General features: G+C 44.3%; 1 protein-coding gene across 1 annotated transcript in view; it reads left to right on the top strand.

The window, feature by feature from the left end:
• The window catches only part of man2a1 (mannosidase, alpha, class 2A, member 1), a 50,473-nt gene that overhangs the window by 8,291 nt on the left and 20,615 nt on the right, over positions 1 to 21,567 (top strand). Inside the window, exons 4-9 of the mRNA XM_048258885.1 lie at positions 2,026 to 2,203; positions 6,573 to 6,700; positions 9,290 to 9,463; positions 12,347 to 12,533; positions 14,072 to 14,249; positions 15,523 to 15,719. Coding sequence (XP_048114842.1) covers positions 2,026 to 2,203; positions 6,573 to 6,700; positions 9,290 to 9,463; positions 12,347 to 12,533; positions 14,072 to 14,249; positions 15,523 to 15,719 — 1,042 coding nt within the window. The remainder of the gene's footprint in view (positions 1 to 2,025; positions 2,204 to 6,572; positions 6,701 to 9,289; positions 9,464 to 12,346; positions 12,534 to 14,071; positions 14,250 to 15,522; positions 15,720 to 21,567) is intronic.

Raw genomic sequence — 21,567 nt, 5'->3', positions numbered from 1 at the left:
CCAAAGTTCCTTTTGAATTTCCTCTAATTCAATTTTAAGTTGATGCGCTTGCCTTTTATGATTGCAATGCAGTTATGGTAAACCACCTGAAATGACGCCACCACACATCACACTGTCTTTCACGGGGTAGTGTATATGGCTCAGTGACTTCGTTGTCTGGGCGTGGCTCTGTCTGTCTGTCTGTCTGCGCAGAGTTGATCGCTCGATCGCTCATTCTGTGAAAGCGAGGTCAATCTACCCTTTCAGATGTGGATAAAGGCCCCTGCCACAGCCCCCGTCTCACTGCTTCAGGAGGTTTGTGTTCTAGATCGTCAACACAGATTTATTTTGTGCTGTTAGCTCGTCTTCACCCGCCACACCCTCTGATATTTATAACCTTTTTGCTGACTCTGTTAAGGTCTTCAGAGAGAACCACCCATGGGGACTTCCTCATAATGTCCTAAAGTGAATGTGCATTTTACATGGGCCCTGGTTTAATTGATGGGCAAAGTGAAAAGTTTAGCTTAAGCTATTTTAATTACTAGGCAAAATGAATTTTCTAATTTAGCACCATTCTAGTCATGGTTATGGTATTTAGCAGACTCTTGTCTAAATCGACATACTGTACAAATAACAACAGTACAAAGTTAAATTTAACAGTAAACAATTTAAAAAGTTGGTAAGCCTACATTAAGGAGAATAGTAATAATAAACAACCATTGTCAATTCAGTCATGCACTTTGCTTGTTGACAGACTTTGCACTCTACCCGCCTTTTACTGTAAATTAGGGCCCAGCATGTGTTGTCACACAGTGTTCTGTGTTTTGCTCTTTTTAGAGGTAGTTGGACACACCGTTTCTCTGGGGTTTGAGGGAAATGAAGGGACTCAGTGTTTCTTTCACAATACTGCTGTAGGTTCTTTGTGTAGAACTGGGTTTTTCGTCTAGGTTAATTCAGCTATCCAGCAGTGGTTTGGGGCATCAGTTCCTCACACCACAATGGAGGCATTCATTTACAGGCTTGAGTACTTGATAGCAAATTGATAGTGTTGACGTGGACACAGTAAGAAACCCAGGATTTGACAGGTTTTTGTCTGATATATTAAGGAAAGGTAGTTTTAGACTTTGTGGTCTGTGGTCTTCCTGTGTTTTGTGAGACAAACAGATAAACAACGAAAACAAAATCACCCATGTTTGGTTGTAAAAGAGGCAGTGTTGTGTGACACTTTTCCCTAGACGATTGTTTGAAAAACCCTTTACAGAGAACCATGGAACAAACCCTCACTATGCTGTTCCCAGTGATCTCTGTCACCTTACTGATGAGACACTGGTCCTGAAGAGCCATTAGTCAGTTACAGTCAAACCAGTATCTTCACTGACTCACTCACTGGGTGGCTGATTCATTCATTCATTCATTCATTCATTCATTCATTCAAACTGGTCTTAGCAATGAGGCTAATGCAATGCTTTATGTTTGTAATGGTCTGAGTTACAAGTCGAAATGGGACTACATCTGAGAGTGACCATATCGGAAATGGGTCCAGAGCAGATCAGTCACAAAACTCGCAAAACGCAAAGCCGTCGCTGTTTGCATAAAGAATGAAATGATGTATGGATGTGCTATTATTTAGAAAAGCTCCATTCACTCACATTCCTCCATTCATTTGGTGCACTCGCTCACACACAGACATGCACATGCACGCACACATGCACACACACACACACACACATATGCACGCACACACACATACACACACACACACACACACACATATGCACACACATGCACACACACACACACACACACACACATATGCACGCACACACACACACACACATACCCACACATACAGACGCGCACACACACACACACATATGCACGCACACACACACACACACACACACATGCACACGCACACACACACACACACATACCCACACATACACACACACACGCACACACACACACACACATGCACACACACGTAAATGAATACAGTGAAATCCCCAAGCGCACCTCTGATGTTGTTGTGTATATTTATTTCAGGCTGGTTGAAGACCTTTGATGATTACTATCGCGACCAGACACAGCACATCCTCAACAACATGGTGGTGAAGCTCCATGAGGATGTCCGCAGGAAGATCATCTGGTCAGAGATCTCCTACTTTTCCAAGTGGTGGGACAACATCGACGACCAGAAACGGGGACGCTGTGAAAAAAGTGCGTCTTATTTTTTCTTGCTGTTTTTTTTTTTAAATCTTTGCTTCAGGAGCCAGCAGGGGGCTTTGGTTGTGTGTGTGCTGGTGGTGGTGGTGGGGGGGGGGCAGGTTGGAGTGGGCCATGGAGGCAAAAGGGAGAAGAATCTTCAGTGGTATTTCATTGGTAGCCAAATTAATCACCATAATTTATGGATTCATTAATGCCGTTGTTGACGGGGGCCTTTTTTTTTGGAGTAAAGCAGGATGAGTATGCTGCTGCGTGGATGTGCTAAAGATCTCCACAGCACTTTCATTCCCAGTTTAATTAAAGCCCAACACCTCCCAATACCCCCCCCCCACACACACACACACACCGCATCCCCTCATCCACCACTCCTCCTCTACCGCTCCAGGAGACCAGTTTATGTAGGATTATCAAAAAAAATAGAATGCAGTGAAATTAGAGTCCTTCTTGGGTTTAATTAACCCAACATTACGCCACTGAATGCTAACTGTAGCCTGAAAATGAATGCCTCCATCGTGGCGTGAGGCTTTGCAGAAAAAAACACTGATTCCTTGTCCTTTGAAAGGGAGTTAATTGATTCGGATTGCTTTAACAAGCTATATGCAACCCATATGGAAGGGGTCACGAGATTCATATCATCAGTGATGGAGCTCTTTCCCGCCGGCCTGGAGCTTGCTCACCATTTGGACCCCTGAGCGGTTTTATTTGCTTTTGCATTGAGGCGGAGGCTTTAAAGCAAGGAAAAGAGGATGGTGCAGGGCATTTGTCTCTTGTGTGTGTGTGTGGAGCGAGTGTCACAAATGTTCTGCTTTGGCTATGTTTGCTTGGATGAGCCACTGTGCTAGCCTTGGGAAAACACACACACACACACACACACACACACAAGCAGCATATAAGCATTTAAAATGCAATAAACATTTCTGCTGCAGGTTAGAATTTCAATTAGGTTCTCTGCTAAGCAGCCATGGGAGTGTGTGTGTGTGTGTGTGTGTGTGTGTGTGTGTGTGTGTGTGTGTGTGTGTGTGTGTGTGTGTGTGTGTGTGGGAGAGGGGGGCGCGAGCACAAGATGTGCAATATTTAGTCACTATTGATTTGATGGGTAAAGAGAGTTCAAAGCCAGCTCTGGTCCCATTCTTTTTCAGTCTATTCTCTCTGTTGTGTTTGCCAAGGTGGCTTAAATTGAATACCCCCCCCCCCAATCTTCTAACGTTTTTTTTTTCCACAAGCAGTTTTATTTTTTATCAGCAAATCCAAGGTCTAGGATAATGATTCAATTTCTCACTGCCATCTATGGTGCTGAAGCTTGGAAATAAATTAAATTGTTTATGCTTGAATATCCACATGGCACATCTCGGGGAAAATTGAAATTTGCAGTCACCTCGCCACCTCACGCCATCCCTTTTATGCATTTGTATCGCAGATAGTGCCAGTCGAAAATTAGACTGAACTTTCAAGTGATGGATTTGTAAAGGGGGTGAACATGCAAATGGGCTGAAGATGTGAAGATTTAATTTGATTGGCAATATCAGTGTGCTTGTGCTTGATTTCTCTCTTCTCTCCTGATCTATCCTCTCTGCCTCTTTTGTCTCGTCTCTTAACAATATGTGACTCAGTCCGACTGGTGCAATAACATCTCCCTACGTCTTCTGTTGAGAGAATCCGAGATTTGCCACTCTGAAAGTGCCCCCCCCCCCCCCCACATGAACTGTTGCAGAAGGAGCATGGTCTCATGACTGTTTGTGTGTGTGTGTGTGTCTGTCTGTGTGTGGATAGATAGATAGATAGATAGATAGATAGATAGATAGATAGATAGATAGTTCTCAAGAAAAATTGTTGCACGATGATACCGGTTAAACCACAACCACATAACCAGTTCTAATGTGGAACCATGCGTTCTGATTGGATGACAATTTGCTTTTTTTTTTCTTAAGAAAAATTGTCGCTCAATATTAAAGGGAAGGTGTCCAAACAGAAATACTCAGGAACCCAGCAAAATCAAAACGGTTTATTGTGTGTCGCCAGCTTCAGACTAATCTTACCAGAGATGAGTCCTCAAGTAGGCCTATACAATACCTATCATGAGTCAACTAATGAATTATTGTAGGAGCCACTGATTAGTGAATGCAAAGTCAAAGTCTGCTTTATTGTCAATTTCTTCACATGTCAAGACATACAAAGATCGAAATTACGTTTCCCACTATCCCACGGTGGAGACAAGACATATTTTACCAATTAGGTCCACAGACAAACATAACATTCAAGTAAACAATATAAAAAGTAAATAAGAAGGCACATACAATGAAGAAATAAGAGCAGCAAAATTTGGGTTGCAATTGTGCATACAGTAGACAGTCAATATAATAGTGCAAAAGGCAGGCCAATAAATGGCTGAGGTAGTTCTGTTTGACCTAAGTATGGAAGTGGCATAGTGGTGCAAGTTATGTAAGAGCAGCAGAAGTGTGTTCAGAAGTGTTTTCAGGACAACAGGACAACAACAACAAGTTGCAAAGTGTGCAAGTGTACAAGTGGAGTAGTGCAAGTGGAGTAGTGCAAGGCAGCCATTGTGGGTCCAAAGTCCAGGATGTTATGTAGCTGAGGGGGGAGAGGGGGGAGAGAGTTCAGCATCCTAACAGCCTGGTGTATGAAGCTGTTGGTGAGTGTGGTGGTGCGGGAGCGCAGGCTTCTGTACCTCTTCCCTGAGGGCAGTAGATCAAACAAATTGTGAGCGGGGTGACTTGCATCACTCACAATTGTGGTCGCCTTGCAGGTGGGAGGTGTAAATGCATTGACATGATTAGTGAACACTGAAAATGAAGATTAGAAATGAGTCAGGAGATGATGTACAGTAAAAGATTTTTTTCTTCACTCTATAAAGAAGTCATTCTAGGAAACCATTTTTTTTCTTGCTGTGCTTTGAAATAGGATATGCCAATGGACTAGCGCACCAGGCTTTTCAAAGTGGACTGTTCCATTCCTTGCATGTAATGGCCATTAAACTGAGCCATGGGCAGTGGAAAAGTGCATGGCCAAAAAAAAAAAGAGAATGTTAGAACATCATGAGAAAAACGTTGTTTTCTATGTCTGAGCTTTGCAGACTTTACAAAAAGTGTCTCGGCATGTTATAAAATAATTGAAAAGTGTATGGCATGACTTCTTTATGGGTCCTTCCTGTGGATTCTTTCAAGGTTCGACAAGCAAAACAGTAATGGCCTTCAATGTGCAATATACTTCAAGCAATTCCTTTTAGAACAGTTTAATTGTTATATTGTGAAGATGAAGAAAAAGAACATCATATTTTAATATGCGCGTACTCTGGAGAGCAGTGTTGGACACTACTCTTCAAATCGAATTATGAGCTAACTCCATGATTGATTTTTATGGGGTGGGGTAAATGTTACATTCCCCAGCTGGGAAATAAAAGAGTGATGCGGCGTCTCAATAGAGGAGAAACTGCTGTGTCGACGCGCTCTGTTTCTGCACGCTGGCTTTACCTTTCCCACCTCACCCCACCTCTCCAATCACAAGTCCTCCAGAGGTTTTCATCCTGGAAGGCCTCCATTGAAAAATGCCCCGATGTCGGAAGGAAAACTGCTGAGTCATCGCCCACAGCAGCACCAGCAGCTTTCCTGTCCTAATAAGAGATGGGCTTCCTCCTACCACAGGTGTTTGATTTAGACCTTGCTGGACGGTAATGTGTTTAGTGGGCCTCACAGCGGGTACAGACAGGCCGTCCGTCTGCTGTTAAATGGACTCCTACTTTCTGGTTAAGTGTCTTTTGGAAACTGGTTTGAATGTGTCGACAGATTGGAGGAGAAAAGCAGTTCTCCAGTCAGTCAGTGTTTGACAAAATAGTTATGTGGTTTTAATTGGGACAGTTAAAGTGGATCGGGTGAGCATATTGAGCCACAGGCTTCAAAGATGGTGTATTCTTTGTCTGTTTTAGTGAAAGCACATGCTTTTACAGTCAGTACTTTTCATGCCAGTGCCTATTTTTGGTCCCTTTTTTTTCCCCCATTCCAGGCCCAAGTAAGGTATGTTTGAATGTGGCTGTACATATGGGGGTCAGAGGCAATTTGTGGGAGATGTGGCTTGTTTACATAATGATCGCAACCAAAATGTCAATAACTTGATGCAAACATTTACAGTGTTTGTGTGTCTGTCTGTTTCTGTGTGTGTTTGTGGCTCTCTGTGTATGTATTGTTTGTTTGTTATTAAGTATCTGTGTGTGCATCTGAGATGTGAGTATGAGAGAGACTGTGTTGTGTGTGTGTGTGTGTGTGTGTGTGTGTGTGTGTGTGTGTGTGTGTGTGTGTGTGTTTATATAAGTGTGTGCTTATAAATTTGTGTGTGTGTGGCTTGCTTGCTCACAGGTTGATTGAGAGCGGCCAACTGGAGATTGCCACCGGGGGCTGGGTGATGCCCGACGAGGCCAACTCCCACTATTTTGCCCTGATCGACCAGCTCCTGGAGGGACATCAGTGGCTGGAGAGGCATTTGGGTAGGCAAATATCTCCCCTCCATCCTCTACCCCACCCCCACCCTAACCCCCCTCCCTCCCCCTCCTAGACCGGAGCCAAATGGAGTTTGGCTGAGCCAAGAGCAGATTTTGCTGCCCTTCCTCCCAGCCTGTGGCGTGCCAGCTAACCCTGGCAAAAGAAGTGGAAGTTGTGGAATGACTCATAAACATGGGCACTGGTTTCTAATCGGCACCGGTGTTTGCATGATGATAGTGAAGGGGAAAAAAATGCCTGTTGTCTTTTGAAAGATTCTACAGATTGTAATGAAATGGAAAAAACTGTTGTGTTGCAACCAGTCTTCAGGAAACGTACAGTGAACAAACAGGTTTATCTTTTACAGCACAGCACGATTAGACTTGGGTGAACTTGTGTAGCAATAATCAATGCTTGGGTGAAATGGTAAACTATTCCTTGACCGCCCTCTCTCTAAACCAATGACAGATGTTGTTAAGTTACTCTTAAGGCACACGTACCTCTGCCTGCTCCAATTACTTCACTAAGAGACATGGAGTAGTGCCTTGGAGGAGACTGCTTATTCCCCTCTGTAGTTACACTTGAAGGTAATTTTGATACCACAGATGAATGAAGACCCAGTCAGACCAATGGGAGGAAAAATTAGGAACAGAGTTTTATTTACAATGATTCACATCAAGGGAGAGACAGCGTGACTTCACCTAAAGATCCACCAGCTAGTCTACCGGTAACTAGACAAGGAAATAGTTAGGGTTCAAGTATCCTTCCAGGCTGACGGCAGATTGCGTTGGTCATCACATCACACGTGGACTACACTGAATCAGACTCTGATTAGTGGCAACCTGGAAATCCGGAGCAGATAGCTACTGACCCAGTAACAGAACAGTGAAACACTGCTAAGTCATAATATTCCCTCTTATCTCTAAACACAGCCACACATAGATATACACAGGGACAGTACAGGAACAGAATGAAATCTCATCATCTCATTATGTGGAAGAACACATAACAGAAACATCAGGACACAAACCACTTATGAATATGAAAATCATAACTTCTGAATCCAATACTCTCACACATGACTTCAGTCTAACCAGACCATGAACCCTAGGCCATTAGAGCCTCTACTGTATTCACATATTCCTCCTGCACTATCATCCATCAGCACGGAAGCTACTGAACTTAATTAATATTGCATCCACATTACAGTGTTTTGTAGAGGCAATATGGTTAAGTAATTGCTTCGTTTTGGCCTGGAGAGGAATTACCGGGGGCCATTTTGTGTGCATCTCCAACTCAACTGCCTGATGGCTAATGCAGAAGAGCCCATTGCCAAGTTCACATCCCAGGTTCATTTCACAGTCCAATAAAACTGAATCCACAATAGGATTAGAACTCATCTGTGTAATGTCTGTAAATGTGGATTATTTAGTTACACCTGAGGCTGTTTGGCTGTGGAGCTTCCTGCTCTTGTGTTATTAATAGAGCTGGGATACAGTGGTAATAATGAGGCCATGAGGTACAGATGGAAAGGGCTTCTTTCTCCACCTTTCTCTCTCTCTCTCTCTCTCTCTCTGTTTCTCTCTCCCCTCTTTTCTCTCTATCTCTTTTGTCTTTCTCCCTGTCTGGCTTTCCTCAAGAGTCGTGACCTGACTGAAGACCGGCTCTCATTGACCTGCTCTGTTAAAGCTGTGATGACCTCTTGGAGTCCACTGGGGGTCTTTTAAGGGGCATGGGGTGGGTGGTGGTTGAGGGGTGTGGGGAATCAAGTGAACAAATGAAGAGAGAGACTCCTCGTGCATCAGCGCCGGCTCAGTTTTCTCCTCCCCCGAGGCCCTGGGGTTTGGCGGCGTTGGCTCTGGATCTGTTCCAGGAGGTGGACTGCGAGTATTTGCCAATAATAAATTGGGGAGCGTGGTGGATGAAAAGGGACTTGGCATCATCGGGAGTCTTTTGTCCCTGTGAGCGCTTTACTTCAGTGAAAATTGTGGTCGGCGTAGCATTCTGCTATGTAGCCATGTGTCAGTGTCTCGGACATCCCAAAGGACGCCCCAAGGACGTGTGTGTTTGTATGTCAGTGGAAGTGGAATGCTGAGGCCCAGCTGAATGTGAACTTCACCATGATGAGATATAAGACGGTGTGGTGTGAGGAACCTTACCAGACCTTTTCTGGTTTCTGTCCCTGGGTGTATCTGAATAATACATTGCTGGAGTTTGACAGGACTGAGTCAGAGGTGACACTGCAAGTGAAAACACACAAATTACCAGACCTTTTCTGGTTTCTGTCCCTGGGTGTATCTGAATAATACATTGCTGGAGTTTGACAGGACTGAGTCAGAGGTGACACTGCAAGTGAAAACACACAAAAATGTCAACAAATTTAAACTTTGGGCAAAACCTTGAGTGCAATTTCAGTTAAACTTTATAGGTGTTTTTGTTAATCTGTATAATGCTCATTTTGTATGACCTACATTTTCAATTAGCTGTAAACTGCTTGGGAGTAATTTGTATCTTAAAAAACGCAGATGTGAATTGTATTGTTTACACTTGTATACGTATAAATGATTGATTGTCTGCCTTCTCTTTGGCACCAACAGGTGTGAAGCCCAAGACGGGCTGGGCCGTAGACCCGTTCGGCCACTCTCCCACCCAGGCCTACCTGCTGAAGCAGGCAGGGTTCTCCAACATGCTGATCCAGAGGGTCCACTACTCGGTCAAGAAACACTTTGCCAGCCACAAAACGCTGGAGTTCTTCTGGAGGCAAAATTGGGGTGAGGCTTTCTTTCTTTCTTTCTTTTCTTTCTTTCTTTCTTTCTTTCTTTCTTTCTTTCTTTCACTCTCTCCCTCTTTGTTATTCCTTCGTCTCTGACATCTTTTTATTTCTTTGTAGTGCACTTAAATCCAGATTAGTTTTATTTGCATTTTTACATGTTAGTAATTAGCTGTTGAAAGAGATTTCTTTTATAAATGTCTACTTCATTTGGTAAAAAACATATACATATGTGTATATATAATGTATATTCCGTCTAGACTCAAATGCAAACACTATCTCAATGCCTAGGGCCATTGCACAACAGCGTTCCTTAAATACACTGAAATGTCTTTTCCACTGCAGCGAGACTTCAAAGGGCTGCCCCATGCCTGCTTTATTTGCTGGCCTTCTAACCTCCGTGCTCAGTCACCACTGACTGGCCCCATTCTTTTTTCCCCTTCTTCTTTTATAGCAATCGATTTCCAAACACACGGCCGCAGTGAGGCGAAGGGAAAACTGAGTTTAGGGGTCAGACCAGGATAACCCCTCTGCCCCCCCATGCCATCTGCGGTGTGAGAGTGAGCGAGCGTGCATGTGTGTGTGTGTGTGTGTGTGTGATAAAGCTCTGGATTTTTTCAGCCAACAGACCAAGGTCTGTCACGAGGATCGTTAGAGAAGGATAGAAGTGTGGGGGGTAGAGGTCTTTTCTCATCCACCGTCCCTCTGAGTCGTGACCCCCCACAGATGTGCATACCCCCACCCCCACTATCATACCGACTACCCAAACTGCCACAGCGCTCATTGATTTCAACGCTAGGCACCACAGTGACCCATGTGCGGCTGGATAATTTTTTAGCGGCTCGTAATCGGATAGATTGTCATTAGTTAATGGCCCTCTGCCCTTCTGCTGCTGCCAGCAATTTGAGGGGTTGTTGCTCACTTGTCCTTGTTCGCTGGTAGACGACTGTGGGCAGAACTTTGCCCCTGTGGGTGAACCAGCGGGGGCCAAATGCGGATTGCACAGGCTGGTCTCTGTCTGGCTTTCTCTCTCCCTCTTCTCTGTCTCTGGCACGAAGAGCACAACTGGTGCCTGGGCCCTGGGCACGGCAGATATGTATTTGGGCCTTTGCCATCGGGGCCCATTCTTCACCGCGGCCACAGGGATTGGTCTCGCTAATGAGACAGCGGAGAGAACCTGCTGCTGCCTCGGACAAAAGGTGAAACTCACACGCGGACAGATGAGTGCTGGCCAGACCTCCATTTTTCTCTCTGTTTCGGCAATTTTCACAATCAGTGGCCAGTTGTTCGCGATGTGCTCAGAATGCCTAATTTATGGTAGTGTATCACTGATTTCATGTTAGGGGAAAATAGCACCCTTTTTGTCCATTCAACTCCAGTGCAGTGCCAGTGTAGAAGCGTCAAGCTTGGATAGATTTGGACAGATTTCTCGTTTGAGTGCAGTGTCGTTCCATCAGGCCTCATCAGAGCTGATTTGTCCATTTTGTAAGAACTGTTCCATTTTATTTGGTTGTGAATAATATAATCCAGATCCTTCTTCCAAATCTATGCATTCATGTGCCAGCCTGTGTGTGTGTGTGTGTGTGTGTGTGTGTGTGTGTGTGTGTGTGTGTGTGTGTGGTGAAGCTGAATATATTTCCTCTCCCATTTGTCTGTGGAAGAGGAAGATGGGGAACTAGAAAGATGGAGAAGTGGTTTAACAAATGGACTATTTGGTGGGAAAAAACAAGCATTCCTCTCGGCTTGGGAAGCCAGCCAGCTTATCTTAAGGCAACAAACAAAGCAGCGGGAAACGTCCGCTTTGCCTCGCCTGTATCGCCTGATTTTTTTCCCCCATTCCCCGAGTCGGCCGTAATGAAGCACGTCTGTATAGCCTTGCGCCCAGTGTGCCTCTCGCTGACAAACACCCTGGAAAAAATGACAAAAATGCACCCTGGACACCGGACGCGGACCCCTTTTCCATCGCGCAGTTAAGAAAGTGATTACTGCTCATTTGGCTTGCCTTGGGCCGACTTGCGCTTTGGCCAGTTCCAGACCTAATTATGGTCCCGCCGGATGCGAGCACATACATCAACCCTGAAATAGGCTGACCGGCCCACTGCCTGGCTGCACTGGCGTTTCCAAACTCGGCTCTTCAGTTAGTCCCCCTGAGTGCTCTGAGACACTTAAGGTGACAAACTAGCACCGCTGCTGTCCGTTGTGCCTACGCGGGCCGTTGGGAATGCACAAACAGTAACTCAGGTGGCTGCCACTGCTATTCTGTGTGCTCTCTCTCTCTCTCTCTCTCTCTCTCTCTCTCTGGTTTGTTGGCCAGCCAGTGTCGGCGACGCCACATCTTGCATGTGTCGATATTCATTTGCAAGAGCATAGAAGGTGACCTTGAGTTGAAATGATTTGTCGTCAATCAAATTGGACCGCTTTCACTCGGGTTTGAGTGACTTTTTTTTCCCCACTTCTCTTTTTATCTTATTTTATCCCCCTCCGTCTCTCTTCTGGCTGACCTTCAGGCGCTAAAAGAAAGTCTCTTTATCCGATCTGCTCTCCTGGTTTGTGCAAATGAGTCAAAATTAACCTTGCAAATTAACTTCGCTAGGTTCCCGGTCATTTCAAAAGTTAATTGGGAACATTATGTTGGCACTTTTTTTTTTTTTTAGCCAATGAACTAGCGGCCACCAAATTGAGATTTAATTTAAATCATTCACTGTAGGTACACGCTATTACCTATCCATCATCCTGACTCCTAACTCCCGACTCATAAGTCCCAATTCCCAACTCCTAAGTCTTAACATTTTGCCAGAATCGATTGGACTACACTTATCCTTTTTCTGCTTCCAATGCTAGCAAGCGTCACTGAATGACCGTCTGGCTCTCCGTCTGTTTGTAGACCACGATGCCAGCACCGATATCCTGTGCCACATGATGCCCTTTTACAGCTATGATGTGCCCCACACCTGCGGCCCCGACCCTAAGACCTGCTGCCAGTTCGACTTCAAGAGGCTCCCGGGTGGCCGTGTCAGCTGCCCCTGGAGAGTCCCTCCCCAGGCCATCACTGACCACAACGTCCAGGACAGGTGATCATGTCAGATGATATACATACTGTTAATGTGTGTATAGTATGGTGTAGGTGTATATATGTACATATGCATGTGTGTATATACAAAGAAATACATTATACATACCCATATATATATATATATATATATATATATATACAGGGGCATACTTGTATGCTGTGTGTAGGGTAAAGATCAGAAGTATATAGTGTAATGTATGCAGTATATAGGAGGAAAGCAAACACGTGTCCGACCACCCACCCACACACACACACACACACACACACACACACACACACACACACACATACACATACACACATATGCTCGCATGCTCAGGTACCCATGCAAATGTATGTGCATCCATTCTCAATACACCAGGTAAAAAACATGAGGTACTCTGGGCCTCTTTATCTCTATGTCTGTGTCTCTGTCTCTCTTGCTTTCCACGGTCTCACTTTTTTTCTTTATCTCTCTGCCCCTCACCATCTCAATCTTCCTCTATGGAGGGTATTTTGATGAAAACTTGCCTTTTCATCGATTCTTTCTGCTCCAGAGCCTACCCGGAGTGGAGTCTGTTTATTGCCTGTGTACTGTATTGTATATTGCAGACATAATGACTTGCTCCCACTTATGGGATTGTTTGTGCAGGGAGGTAACAATTCAAGAGAGAGAGCTCACGCTGATGGGAGATATTATTTAGAGTTCTTTATAGAGAAAGAGGATTCAGCACTTTAAGATGGTGGGGGGTGGGGGGTGGAAGGTGAGGATGAACTGTCTCTTTGTATCATTTTCATCTGATAACTGCCCACATCTTCCCTGTGCTGTTGTTTCCGTAACAAAGCGCTTTGAAAGAGATAATAATGACTCATCGTCATCACAAGCAGTTATAAAAAGAAAAACCTGATGAAGGGAAAAACAGCACAAGAAGAATATGTTTGAATGATTTAAACGGGAAAATTGCTAGACTTTTCTTTCTTTTTTCATCTTCTATCTATCTATCTATCTTTTCTTTTTTTCAACTTTTCTACCATCAAAGCTCATGATAAAAATCGTGTCACAAAGCTGCAGTTCTGCTCTGCGATGTCTAGTGTTGGGCCCTGAGGTGATCAGATAAAGTCACAATAAATTGTATCGTGTGACGGCAACAAGGCACTTAAGGCTGAAGGGACAATCCACCGTGTACCCTTACAGTCCCACTGGCACTTTAGTTTGTTTAGGCTTTTGTTTGTGTTGTTTGACATCTGGGTCATGAAACGTTATATTCCGCTACGTCTTGTCCTGTTGCAGAATGCTGTAAAATGCTTGTGTAACTGTCAAAATGATTCTGTGGTCGTATAGATTTGGCCTCCCTCTGTAGATTTGAAGCACATTAAATATGCATCATGAGAAAGAAAGAATTTTAGAGTCTTCTACTATATTGCTGAACTGGAGAGTTATTGGTATTTTTCAATATGCAGTTTCCCCCCATACATGGGCTATTAATGTAAAGAGTGAGAGAGTGTAATTAAGTGACTTTAAACTGAAAGTAAAATGGCCTTCTGTGTCTGTTGTAGAGCCCGAATGTTGCTGGATCAGTATCGAAAGAAGTCCAAGCTATTCCGGTCCAAGGTGGTTCTGGCTCCTTTGGGGGATGACTTCCGTTATACAGAGGCACTGGAGTGGGACCAGCAGTACCAGAACTACCAGAAGCTCTTTGACTACATGAACTCTCACCCTGAACTTCATGTCAAGGTCTGTCACACTGTTCCATACATCTGTGTGACTTGTCATTCAGAACTAAATTAGAACACAAATAAAGCATACGTGTGTTGATTAATGAGGTATGAATACAGGATGGCTGCCCTAAAAATCAGCTGTCAAGCAACATTACATATTTTGTCAGGAAATATGGAAGCACTGCATTCATTATTTAATTAACTTAATTGAGCTCATGTGTTTCAACTTTCAACATCTTTAATTAACCTTCTGTGGAGTTTTCTACCAGACTTTTTTAATGACAGTTCCGTGCTGGTATTCACTGTATTTGTTTGGCCGTTAGCATGGACACTAATTTCCAAGCCTGACCACAACTTCCTAACAAACTTGAGGTTAGGCTTTTGATGGGGCCACATGAGACCATATGCCTGGCTATTTTTGGGACCAGCCAAAGAAAACCCTGTCAGGGGTATTATGTGCATAGAAGATGACTCACTCAGAGGTTAAGGGTCACTCACAAGACCCACACCATGCCAGAAAAGAAATTCACGTTAGTTTGTCTGTGTGTTTTTAATTGTTACAGTAGATGATCACATTCAAGGCAACATCACCGTACCACTTCTCAAGTCTTGCAAATTCGTCCAAACATTGTGAATAAGACAGATTGTTTAGATTATTTTATTACACTGATGTGTTGTACAGCTAAATTTATAATCCTACAGGAAGTCTACAAAAGCCTACAAAAGTTTAACTATGTCTAACTTCTCAGGGTTTGCCTCAATTTCTTTGAGACAAGATTATTTCATGTTCAGACTTGAAACCCATTAAAAAATGGACACTGGGTGAGAGAAATCCATTTTCAGTGTGTGTTGCCTTTCCAGACTTAAAGGTTTCATTTTAGTTGTGCAGAATGTTTTAGCTGATAAAAGTAAAGCCAACACAAAAGCACTTCATGGCAGTGTACTGTTGGCTGCAAACACGTCTCGCAGCAGAAGAAAGCCTGCCATGTGAAATTCAGTTGTCATTTTAGCTTTTCCTTCTGGAGTTTCATTTATCCTCAATTAACTGAAAACATTTCTCCTGCCTTTCCCCTGTCAGTTAATCTCTCAATTTGTCACACTTTTCAGAGCAAAAAACAAACAAACCAACAAAAAACAAAACATACCCCATTTATTTACTGAATCGTGGAAAGGGATTTTTCCCTCTCCATTTTAGTGGGAAAAACATCGTTTTCATTCCACTGAAGGGCTGCCATTTTCCTTCCAGTCATTCCAATAATCCATCCGTTCTTGTCTGTCTGCCCCCACAGGCCCAGTTTGGGACCATCTCCGACTACTTTGAGGCTCTGCGGAAAGCGACGGGCGACGGCGTGGGCTCCCTGACGCTTCCAACGGTTAGCGGCGACTTCTTCACCTACGCGGATCGTGACGACCACTACTGGAGTGGCTACTTCACCTCACGGCCCTTCTACAAGCGTCTGGACCGCATACTAGAGTCTCACCTCAGGTAGGGCCTTGGGGGAGTAAAAAGAGATCTCCTTTATCTCCAACTTCTTTAGCTTCTATCTCCTTGTAAAAGTGCTCTGTGTAAGATTTTCTGTTTAAAACTTTTCAAAAGTGTCTGCTGAATGCATAAATTAAAAAGTGTGTTAACCTAGTCTGCACAGCTACATGTTGTCAACTGAGACTTGATGATGTCTGTGTCTGACGTCCATCTGACGTCCAAATAATACATCATTTATAAAAAATTAAAAATAAAATAACTTGAAATTCATATAAAAATAAATTTAGCAGAATACCAGTTACTTGATTCTGGATTTTCAATCGAAAACCTTGGGCCTTGAGTGTGAATTCTCAGTTGACTGCATGTTTATGTGAGAGAGAGTGCGTGTGTTTGTTGCAGGGGTGTGTTGTCGGGAGAGGCAGCAGGTTTCAGTTTCTGACTTCAGATTTATCCCACTGCTCTTCATAATGAGTTTACACAGACGTGCGAGACACTGGGCTCTCCTAGGTGTTTGCTTTATGACTTGTCTCGTCTTGCCCGATCGCTTAATTAAAACCCATCAGTAGAAGTGATGAGTAATGTGAAGGGACAGACCTCGGCACAGATCACTGAATGTAAGATTGATGTAGTGCCACTGCGAACCACGACAACAAGAAGTATGTGGTAAAAATGACATCCTAAATGGAGTGCTAGAGTACTTATTCTGAAGGATATGAGGGTTTGATATGAACAAATCTTCTGTCTGAGAGATGTCATGGCAGAACCAGCTAGAGGCCCTCAGAGAGGGGAACCAAACCATCACAGCGGCGTGAAGAGTAGATATTGTGTGCCAAGATCGATTTGCTTCTTTTTTAGTGGAAGAAAGACGTGTTTGTGAACAGGATGCAGCATGAAGGGAGTGTGTGTGAGTGTGAGTGTGTTTGACAGTGTGTTTGTGTATTTGAGTGTGTATGTGTTTGTGTGGATCTGTGTCTGTGTGTGTGTTTGTGAATTTGTTTGCCTGTGTGTGTGTGTCTGTTTGTGTATTTGAGTGTGTGTGTGTTTGTGTGGGTCTGTGTCTGTGTGTGTGTGTGTGTGTGTGTGTGTATGTGTGTGTGTGTGTTTGTGAGTGTGTTTGCCTGTGCGTTTATGTATTTGGGTGTGTGTCTGTTTGTGTGGGTCTCTCTGTTTCCTGGGCTTCCCTTCAGGCGCTGAGCTGATTGCTCCCCACAGCCGTGGCAGAAGCGCAACACGACTGTGCCCTCAGTGTGTCTGCACAGCGCACATCCTCAAGGCTGGTGCCGGTCGGCACCAGCACAAGCGTGAAGTTTTCCCTGGATGGGTGGCGGCTGCTCTGTCTCACCTACAGAACCTAACTAGGCGAAACGACAGACTCCTGCTAACAGAGAAGAGAAAGGAGCTAGACAGGGTTCAATCCAAGGCTCCCTTTTCAGACTTGTTTGTGTCCTCTCTGCAGGTCTGACAGGGGAAAGCACTTGCGTTTATTTCGGTAGGTTTGACAAGCAAAGGAATTAACAACGGGCCAAGTGAAACGACCTCCAGACTGGAGTGGAGCATTCAAAGGTTTAAAAGGATAGAGTGAGAGAGAGAGAGAGAGACTGAGAGAAAGAGTATCAGTCCGGTGTGGAGGGGTGGAGGGGGCGGCGTCTTTTCGGCCGTGCCAAATGGAGGCCCTGTAGATCTCCCACCTCAGCAGCTCAGAGCCGTGCAGGAAAGCAATGTGATGAATGGCAGCCATTACTGACACCAGCCATACGCTGCAGTTTGACTGTGTGTGTGTGGGTGTATTTCTGTGTGTGTGTGTGTCTGTGGAGAGAGGAATAAGTGTGTGTGTCTGTGTGTGTGTGTGTGTGTGTCTGTGGAGAGAGGAATAAGTGTGTGTGTGTGGAGAGAGGAATAAGAGCATGTGTGTGTGTGTGTGTGGGGAGCCCACTATCCTCCCCTCCGTCAGCACTGTCAGAGCTTTTCTCCCGAGTAGCGAACAAAGTCCAGAACAAGCGCCGATTTTGCAATTTGAATTGGCGAACACACTCACACAAGCGCACACAAGCACACATAAACCGACAAACACACACACACACACACTCACGAACACAAACACAGAGAGCAAGAGATAAGCTGGCGGCCTTATCAGCCTCTTTCTCAGTTAATTGCTTTTGTTGACATTTTGTTTTATTTATAACAGTTGTCTGACTAATTAGTCTCTCGGTGCAGAGACATTTGTTCTCCCAGGCAAGCATTTGTGTGTGTGTGTGGGGGTGCGACTTGGACGCTTTTTTCCCCGGTGGTATCAACTCCAGGCACCCCTAGGATACCCCAACCATTCCCTTGTATTCTCCTGTATACATAGAGGTAGTGTAACCCGTCAAAAATGCATACGCATGCAGGTGGCGTTATTCTCCGGTTCCGTCTAAACCACATACACATGGGGTTATTCTCCGGTTTTGTTCATTTCTTCTGAATGACTGATTGACTAAAGCCCATCAAGAACGACAGACGTTGAGGGATTTCAGTTTTTTCCTAGCATGCCTAGAGGAGGCACCTAGGAGGGTAGAGGGAGCTCTCTCTCTCTCTCTCTCTCTCTGAACCGCTGCATTGGCTGGACCAGGGACCTTTGGTCAGATAATGAGCAAACTTTTCTCTCTCTTGTTTTTTTTTCCCTGCTCATTGTCCTTTTCTCATACATGGATTGATTTTCCAGCAATGTTTTTTTAGCTGAGGGTAAAGGTCTGCTGGTCTCTACTGGAGTGTCTCACAGGTAGTGCTATAAGCATTCATAACTCTCTCTCTGTGTGTGTGGGTGTGTGGTCAGAATGTGGCCCTGCATTTCACTCACTTCTTAGTAGAGCAAATAGAGGTTTGTGTGTGTGTGTGTGTATGTTGTGTATGTTGTGTGTGTTGTGTGTGTGTGTGTGTGTATGGTGTGTGTTGTGTGTGTGTGTGTGTATGTTGTGTGTGTGTGTATGTTGTGTGTGTGTGTGTGTGTGTGTGTGTGTGTGTTTTGTGGTTGTGTGCGTGTTGTGTGCGCGTGCGTGCATGTGTGAGCCATCAAACAAGAACCATCTCTGAGCAGTCCTAATCACCAGTGCCCTGTGGAGAGCCGAGGGCCTACTGACTGTGAATCTAGACTCGCCCTCCCCTGTATTACTTTCTCTCTCTTTATATCTCACACACACACACACACACACACACACACACACACACACAACACACAACAGCAGAGAGCTGAGTCGCAACGTGACAAGAGTCTGAATCTGCCTCGCTGAAAAGCAGCATAATCAACAGGAGCTTCCCTGTCCTCCCTCTCAACTTCCTCTCTGCCTCTCTATCTCTCTCAATTCAATTTCAATTTTTTTTAATTCAATGAGCTTTATTGGCATGACTGTAAGTGTTACAATGTTGCCAAAGCAGTAGCTACATCAAAAAATTAGCAATTAATAGTAATAATAATAACAATTGACATGGACTATGGAGAATAATAAAAATAATAGAACATTAAAGCACACACACACACACACACACACATATCGGAACTCCCCCTATTACCACCGGTCCCGTATTTCCGCCGTCTTGCGTGTATGTGTCACTTAATATCCATTTCTATACAAACCAAGACGGCGGACTCCTATAGAAACGCAACCACGCTAATAATATAGGTGTATCTAAATTAGCTATGTACCAAAATGACATTTTACCGTGGACTCGAGGAGCTGTAAACAGTGTTGTAAGGCTCGTGTACACAACCGCTTGGAGCTCCAGTGGAATTTTAATTTCACGACGAGAATTTTGGTCTAACCGTCCATGTGCCGTTGAAACGGTGTAAATAGGCTACCCTTCAGGCCAGCACTATAACTCCGAGGCGGTAAACAAAATCGATATTTCAGGCAGTAAATGCTCCGTTAAGAACCAAACCAGATTTTGTTCAAATCTACACAACTATGGCTACTGAAAATGTAAGGTTCATTTAGTAAATGTTATTTTGAAGTGTTAAAAAACATCGTTGTTTTAGAATTTCTGAACAAAAGTGGTGATAATTGGGGGTGTTACGATATACACATACTCACATATACACATCTCTCTCTCTCTCTCTCTCTCTCTCTCTCTCTCTCTCTCTCTCTCTCTCTCTCTCTCCATCTCTCCCACACTACTTCCCCTACATTCTCTCAATCATTCATTCTGTCTTTCTCACTCTTAATCATCCACATTTCTCTCCATATTTCTTTCTTTCTCTCTCTCTTTCTCTCTCTGTCTCTCTGTCTCTCTATCTCCTGATACCTGCTCTTCTTTCTGTACACCTCTTCCTCTGAGTGCTTGTCGCTAAGCCAAATTGAACGTACAGTACAGCTCCCTGCAGGTCTGTGGGCGTTGTAGTGCTGCTGCTCTCATACTGCTAGTGTGTGTGGGGTGGAGGGGGGTTGAGGTGCTCATACACAGACACTGAGGTGAGTTGATTTGGTGGTGGTGGGTGGTGGGGTGGTGGTGGGGGTTATAAAATGCCTTAATGTAGGCAGGGAAAGAACTGAGCAGCATACAGTCATAAAATCAAATGAGTGCTGGCGCAGAGTGGTTAAATGAGCACTGTGCCATTTCTTTGAGACGCCCGGCTTTTAGCTCCCAAGTAGGGCTCTGCACAGTCAGGGGTCGCTTCGGCCCTCATTCTCTCTCTCTCTCCCTCTCTCTCTTCTCTCTCTCTCTCTCTCTCTCTCTCTCTCTCTCTGCTTCTCCCTCTCTGCCTCTCTCTCCCCCTTTCTGCTTCTCTCATCTTCTTTCATTCCTTTTGAACTCTTCTCCCGTTTTCAGCATCTTTCTCTCTCAATCTCTTTCTCTCATCTTCATCCCCCTCTTTCTCAATTGTTTGTTCTCTCGCTCTTTCTCATTCTTTTCCATCTTCTTTCGCTCTTTCTTTCATTTTCTCTCTCCCTCTATTCTCTTTCTTGTTGTTTTATTCTCTCTTTGTCCAGTCCTCTCTCTGTCCTCTTCTTTCTCCCTCTCTTTTTCTTTCTCCCTCTCTTTGTGTCTCTCATTATGAGACTGATAGTGATGCTACTCATCGTAAGGTCATTTCCTTTCAACTGTAATGTCTGTTTATGTCTGTTTGTTTTGCCAGTGCACAAGGCTATTGTCGCTTTGTTTTCATTAAACGTTTTGTTGAATTGTGTTAGATGATGCATCTGGGTCAGTTGTGTCATGGGCTTACATGCCATGTTACTGAAAACACACACACAAAGAACACCACCCCCCTCCCTCCCTCACACACACACCCCTACAACGAGGATCCATTAGAAGGATTAAAAAGGTTCATTTTACAAATGAAAAGCACTAATGGATTGAAGTACCACTGTCCTCTCAAGATAATAACAAAGGTGTGCACTGCTCTCCTTTTTTGTTTTCTTTTCTTTTTCTTTTTTAATGGAATCCCTCTTTTCAGTCGGACTCACCTGAACACATTGAGCTCACGATGACTCAGGTTTGGTGACGGCCTCTCCTGCCCCATCATCACTCTCTGGTGATCTAAATCCACGGAAGTGATTAGGTAGTTTGGCAAGGGCGGCGTTGACGCAGAACACTGGTGAGGCTCGTAGGGGAGATGTGCCGGCTTTGTAATTTGTTATAACAGCTGTGCTTAATGAGGACTTAATCAGTTTAGTCCAAGCAGAGCCCAAATATGATGTACGACAATTGTCAGGTGTGTGTGTGTGTGTGTGTGTCTGTGTCTGTGTGTGTGTCCGCGTCCTCTACGCGTGGACATTAAAGCACATGGTGTGTGTGTGTGTGTGTGTGTGTGTGTGTGTGTGTGTGTGTGTGTGTGTGTGTGTGTGTCCTCTATGTGTGGACATTTAAGCACACGGTG

The sequence above is a fragment of the Alosa alosa genome, chromosome 12, assembly GCF_017589495.1.
Source record: "Alosa alosa isolate M-15738 ecotype Scorff River chromosome 12, AALO_Geno_1.1, whole genome shotgun sequence".
NCBI lineage: Eukaryota > Metazoa > Chordata > Actinopteri > Clupeiformes > Clupeidae > Alosa > Alosa alosa.
The sequence above is the reverse complement of the archived record's forward strand: the minus strand, read 5'-3'. Positions and strand labels throughout refer to the sequence as shown.